This window comes from Nicotiana tabacum, chromosome 14, assembly GCF_000715075.1.
Source record: "Nicotiana tabacum cultivar K326 chromosome 14, ASM71507v2, whole genome shotgun sequence".
NCBI lineage: Eukaryota > Viridiplantae > Streptophyta > Magnoliopsida > Solanales > Solanaceae > Nicotiana > Nicotiana tabacum.
The window spans coordinates 108,613,710-108,620,197 of record NC_134093.1 but is presented as its reverse complement, the minus strand read 5'-3'; the positions used below and the strand labels follow the sequence as shown (position 1 = coordinate 108,620,197).

The 6,488-nt window shown below is 35.4% G+C and overlaps 1 protein-coding gene across 1 annotated transcript; it reads left to right on the top strand.

Moving 5' to 3' along the window:
• Nucleotides 1-254: 254 nt before the first annotated feature.
• On the top strand, nt 255-1,586 carry LOC107772916 (acyltransferase Pun1-like). Its single transcript, XM_016592375.1, has one exon. It carries the CDS (start codon nt 255-257, stop codon nt 1,584-1,586), a length of 1,332 nt encoding a protein of 443 aa, XP_016447861.1.
• Nucleotides 1,587-6,488: the final 4,902 nt, after the last annotated feature.

Below are 6,488 nucleotides of genomic sequence, written 5' to 3'. Positions count from 1 at the left end.
ATTAAAACAAATCAAATTAAACATTATATATATATATATATATATATATATATATACCTTACCCCTACCATGAGGTAGAGAGGCTGTTTCCAATAGACCATCCTTCCCTCCAAGAACTCCCCACCTTGCTCTTGGGGTGACTCGAACTCACAACCTCTTGGTTGGAAGTGGAGGTTGCTTACCATCAGAGCAACCCTCTTGTGTGTGTATATATATATATATATATATATCAATCATTGTGAGTAATAATTAAGATGACTAGTTCAAGACTCATTTCAGTTTCAGAAAAGATTATTAAGCCATTCTCTGCCACCCCATCTCCCCTTAGACATTACAAGCTTTCTCTTATTGATCAACTCATGAGTACCATGTACATTCCCATAGCTTTCTTCTACCGTAGACCTCTAGAGCACAAGATCATCAATAAAAGTTCCAAACTAGAAGTATCTCAAACTCTCGAGAAATCTCTATCGAAAACCTTAAGCTCTTACTATCCATTTGCAGGAAAGTTGAAGGATAATCTATCCATTGAATGCAATGACATGGGAGCCAAATTCTTGAATGTTGAACTGAATTGTTCTATGTCTGAAGTTGTCAATCTTCCGGATACTGGTCCTGAATATTTGGCCTTCCCTAAAAATTTACCTTGGAATAGTACTTCATATTATGAGGGTACTAATTATTTTGTTGTGGCTCAATTAAGTCACTTCAGATGTGGAGAAATAGCAGTCAGTGCATGTTTATCGCACAAGATTGGAGACGGGTGTACAGAGATTAATTTTATGAATGACTGGGCAACTATTGCCCGTTCTGCTACTTCATCAAATTATGCGATAAGTAGGCTATCAACACCACAATGGATTGGTGCGTCTATTTTTCCACCAACCTACGATGATCATTCTTCAGCTATATCACGTATTACCCCTAATACACTACCTTATATAACAAAAAGGTATGTTTTCTCCTCTTCTAAACTCAGTGCTCTCAAGAAATTTATGGCATCAGATTCAGGAGGAGTGCAAAATCCGACACGTAACGAGGTTGTGACAGCACTGCTCTATAAGTGTGCTAATATGGCTACATCAAGGTCGAGTTCAGGATCAGGTTTGTTTAAACCATCTGCACTTATCCAGGTTGTGAATTTACGACCAAGACTCAATCCCCCTCTCCCCAATAACTCCGCAGGCAATCTTATTTCATCAATCTTAATAAAATCAACAGACGAAGAACAAATGAAGGTTGCAAGAATCGTTCAAGATTTGAGAAAAGAAAAAGAACAACTTAATATGAAACATGATCTTGTCAATCAAAATGGTGTAGTACTCTCAGCACTTGAGTATTTGAATGATACTATGGATGTGTATTGTTGTAGTAGCTTGTGCAACTACCAATTATATAATGTGGACTTTGGATGGGGTAAGCCTGAAAGAGTAGTTGTAACTAATGGTACTATAAACTTCTTTTTGTTGTCAGATGATAAAAATGGGGATGGAATAGAAGTACTTGTTAGTTTAGGAAAAGAAGTCATGTCTGAATTTAACAATAACAAGGAGCTTCTAGAGTTTGCTTTTCCTGTCTCTAATTGAAGCAAGAATTAAACCAAAAAGGGACTGGTCTTGACATGATGTATCATTTAACTGGTCTTAGTAAAATGCCCTCACTTTTGACTTGAACATCATAGTTATTCAATTTTTAATGCTTGAAAATTTTGTATGGTGGTGAAAAATACAAGTTAGTGATCGATTATTGTTAAACTTATTTGGCTGTTGATAATTTGTGCTTAAATTTTTAGTTCAAACATAGGTTTTAGTGATTTACTATAAAAATCTCGAAACTCCATTATTGGACCTTAAAAAGTGTTGAAAAAGACTAAGTGGATCTTTTTGATTTAGTGTTGTCACACCTCCTTTTTTCCGAGAGGTAGGGGATAGGGAGTTTTTCTAATTTAAGTGACATTATTCGAAATGAGATTATTTATTTATTCAAAGTCGCCACTTGAAATAATTTATGGTGTCCCAAGTCACCGATTTATTTTAGAATCCCAAATCGAGAAAATTTGATTCTTATTTATGGTCTGCGAACACAGAAGACCGGGTAAGGAATTCTGTTAACTCTAGAGAAGGTGTGAGGCACTCCCGAGTTCCGTGGTTTTAGCACGGTCACTCAACTATTAATAATTGGCCTAGTTATCCGATTTAATATATGTTTTAAACCTATATGTGCATTTTTATTCCTTTTAACCACTTTTAATTATTTATGGAACTTATTTGAACAAGTTGTGATATCGCAAACTCATTTATTTTTGTACATATTGCGAATCGCGTCACGTGAAACGCACCCGCGATTTACAACATGTTTATTTTTATTATTATTCGAAGTTGAAGTCAAGTCGCGTGAAACGCACACTTGAGTTGGGGTTTACGTATCGTGACCATGCCATAGGAACCATACTCATAGTCACGATGATTTATTAATCGCGCCTAAAGCAACTAGCACGTGTTCATGATTTATTTTTCCTTACGAGTTTGAGATCTGTGTAAGGTCAAGAGCTATGGAAATCAATTGTGGAAAATGGGTCAGCTTTTGCTCTTACTAAATTGGGCATGACAGAAACTATTTTGGACCAGATAAATTAAATTGGATCATAGTATAATTGGCCCTTTAAAGCCAATTAATGAGTATGTCCAGTTACTAGTTCATCAAGCTACTCCCCTATCAATTAGTCAATTGCAGTAGTACATATTTCATTAAGCAAACCCCAATCACCAGGCCCAATCATTATTTTTTTTGAAGTCCAAACCTCATTTTCCAATTTCAACTAGTAAACATAGATTTTATCCCCAAAGTTCAAACATTAACTACGTGCCCAAAAATTATATTTTTTTTTATCAATCTTCATGTTAATCATCAAGAAAGTCGCAAAATTTAACAAAGCTAATGAGACCTAACAATTAATACAGAAAAAAAAAAAATTCAATCTTCATGAATCTAAAAAAGATCAAATTATATATTCAAGCATAATATCTTAATAAAATAATGATGAGAGAAATGGACCTTTACAAGACTGTTTTGAAACTCGGACAATGGAAAAGGATGTAAATGGAGCCTCGACCAAAATCGACAAATGGAGCTCGAACTCGACGACTCAACTTTGGAGCTGTTGTTTTCTATACAAAAGGGGACTGTTTCGCTGGGTTTTCCGCTCGTTTTTGTGGTGCTTTTTAGCTTGGTTTCCAGTTGGTTAGGGGCTGGAGTTTAGGTGATGAATTGCTGGATTTTTCGAAAAAAAAAACCGAAGAAAGAATGACACGAGTAGAAATTCCCTTATCCTAGAAGAAGAAAAATAAATTTCTCTCAATTCTCTCCTCCCTCTTTTTTTTTTCTCCTGCTCCCTGTGAGCATGTGATTTTTGCCCGACTAAAATATTCCTATAGAAATTTACAAATAGATTTTTCTTAATTGTTTTTAGTTTTATAGAATTTGTAGGAATTTTGGTTAAAAGTTGCTTGCATTTAGTTGCATATTTAACATGCTAAAATCATAAGAAAAATACCAAAATATCTAAAGTATTTCGTGCATAACATTTTAGGTCTAGTTGCATTTAGGATTTAATTGCATGATTTAATTGCATTATTAAACGAAAATCACAAAAAATATGAGTCATTTTTACACTTTTAGCTTTAAATTGCAAATTAGTAATTCTTCTTTTATTAGTCTAAATTCATTAATTATGGTAAAATAGATAACTAGGTTTATTTTTACAAATTAGATTGATTTAGCACTTAATTTAGGTTTTTAATTAATTAATTTTTATTAGGATTTAAAATCAAGAAAAAAGAAAAGAAAAGAAAGAAAAAATCTGTTTGGTTCTGAATTTGGGCCAAAAACAATTTCTGGCCCAAACAATTCCCCCGAATTATCCAGCTCGCCCAGCCCAATGCCTCAACGTCTGAACCCATGACCCGTCCCAAACCGGCCGACCCGCCCCTATTTCCCCCATTCAATCTCGGCCCTTCACTCCTAACTCATCTGATGGTTATTATTCACCCTCACCTAAATATATAAGCCTAATATCAAGAAACCCTAACCCTATCTCTATCCTAACCAAACGGCGCCCCCTCCACCTTCTCTCGCTGCTGCTATACCCGAAACCCACCGGAAAAATCAAACCCGCGCACCTCACGTGCTCCCTCCTCTCTCCTCATGCCACATAGCCTAACTAACTCTGACAACAAGATTATTCCTTCCGAATATTTCGCGTCTAGATTCTCTTTGGGGCGATTTTTAGATTAATGGGAGCCATGGATCGATTGACAATCAATCCATGCCCTCCATTTGTCCCGAAATATCGTCCACACAAAGAGTTGGGGGGTTTTGGATTTGGAAGGAGGGCAGGGCTATATATATCTAATGTCTTAGGGAAGAAAGGGGGGAAGAGAAAAAAAAAAGGGATCAGAGACAAAATTTTCGGGTAAATATTCTAGGACAATCTTTCAGTCCAAAACGGGAGAGAAGAAAAGTTCTAGGGTTTTGGAGAGTAAAACCTTTTCTTCGGCTTAAGTTTCTTCGCTAGGGCTTCTGTTCTTGGAGTTTCTAAACAAGAATACTAAAAAATTTAGTTTAGTTGTCAATTTCCTTCTCGAATTCCAGAAAATAAAAAAAAAATCAGTTTAGTTTTCTTAGTATTTCAGCTTTTCTTTTGATTTTCTGATTTTAAAAAATGAAGATTAACTGAGGCCGGAAGCTGAGTCGAGATTGTTCGAGCTGTTCATTGCTCGCTATTTGAGGTCCATTTGCGGCTCCATTCGCGCCGAGCAAATTTCAGTCCGAGTTTTTGTTCGAGTCATAGCTGTCGTTTTGCTCAATCTTTGTTGTCGCACCTCATTGTATTCACTTTCAGCATTGATTGAAATCTTTACACGCATCCAGGTTCATCTCTTTGCTCTTTCCTATCGTGTTATGGTATTGTTCGTAATGTGTTGCTAGTTGAGATTTTGTCAAAAAATGAAAAATGTCTGCAAGTTGGTTTAGGTGTGATTATTTTATAATGCAATTTTCTTGTGAATCCTACTGATTTTCTTTTGTTAGTTTTGGTATGTTTGAACAAACCAGATTAGTGGTATGGATGTTGAGGGAGTATCTAATTAGTGATTTACGCCTTATGGTCTTCATGAGTATTTTTTGTGGATTCTTGTTAGCTTCATTGTGAAATGAGTGCTGAAATTTCTTTGAAATTGTTTCTTTGTCGGCTCAGCTCTATCTTTCGAATTAAGCTGCATATCTTGGGGTTAAAACAATAGATTCACTGTTATGTGGAATAGAACTTTGAATTGTTTAGAACAAATTGTGAAGAAATGTTGCCTTCTCCAATCCAAACCTTTACTTAGTGGATTTCTGTTGAGTATTCTTCTTTCCAGTCTAGGTAGGTTCTTATCTTATCATTGTTTAGTTGAATAAAGTTGAAATTATTTTAAAATTGTACTGTTTCCCATACTCCATGTCTTTTTTTTTTTTTTTTCATAATCCCGGAAACCTCTAAGTCGATTGAGCTATTAGAGCTATTTTTTTTTGGAGCCATGGACTGCTGTCGTTGCTATTGCTGTTTTACTGAGCTTTAACGTTCTCTTATCTCGCTTTCATTTGTTTTTTTTTAGAATTGGTTTGTGCAATCAGGTATTCATTTGAGAACCTGTCTCTGTATTGGTAAACAGGAATTAATTCCTCTGTTCTCTCCATGAAACTTCGACTCATTGTCGCCTTTGCATGATTGAATCCTTTTCTGAGTAGTTTGTCTATTAGAAGATTTAAACTTGTTTAACTTCATGGCGATTTATTTCTATTTTGCTTGGGGTCACGAATGTTGAAAAGAGAACATTCTGTTGTTTTAATTTATACTCCTTTAAATTTCGTTGATAGCTTATGTTGTTCTTCTACATGTTAAAACATATTCATGAACCTGACTAATGTTAAGTTGGGTTAGCTGTTTGTATAATGCGAGATTTCCAATTGAATGCCACTTTAGCTCGGAAATCTGGATTTCGGCTAACTAGCATCTGGCGAACACAATTAGGAAGGCCGTTTGTAATTTCGATTGAGTTACATTGTTCGTATCATGAATTGAAAGGGAAGTTAGGAAATAATCGACCTTCTAGGCCCAATTTTTTTTTTAGCCCACTTGTTTGTTTATGAACCAGAACTGAAATCAAATTACGATATCTATAAAGTAGTTATTAATTTACAATTATCATACATTAATCTCACAATGTAGGTAATCAATCTTGCACATCATAGTTTTCTTTAGGTGCGATTAAATAAATTGTAGTGACTATGGGTATGGTTCCTGTGGCATAGTCATGATACGTAATCCCCAATTCGGGTGTGCATTTCATGTGACCCGACCATAACTTCAAACAATAATAAAAATAAGTATGTCGTAAATCGCGGGTGCATTTCATGTGGCGCGATTTGCGATGTATGCCAGAATGACA

Bases quoted from the DNA above. Each gene is read 5' to 3' on its own strand.
- LOC107772916 (XM_016592375.1), top strand. From the start codon at position 255: ATGACTAGTTCAAGACTCATTTCAGTTTCAGAAAAGATTATTAAGCCA.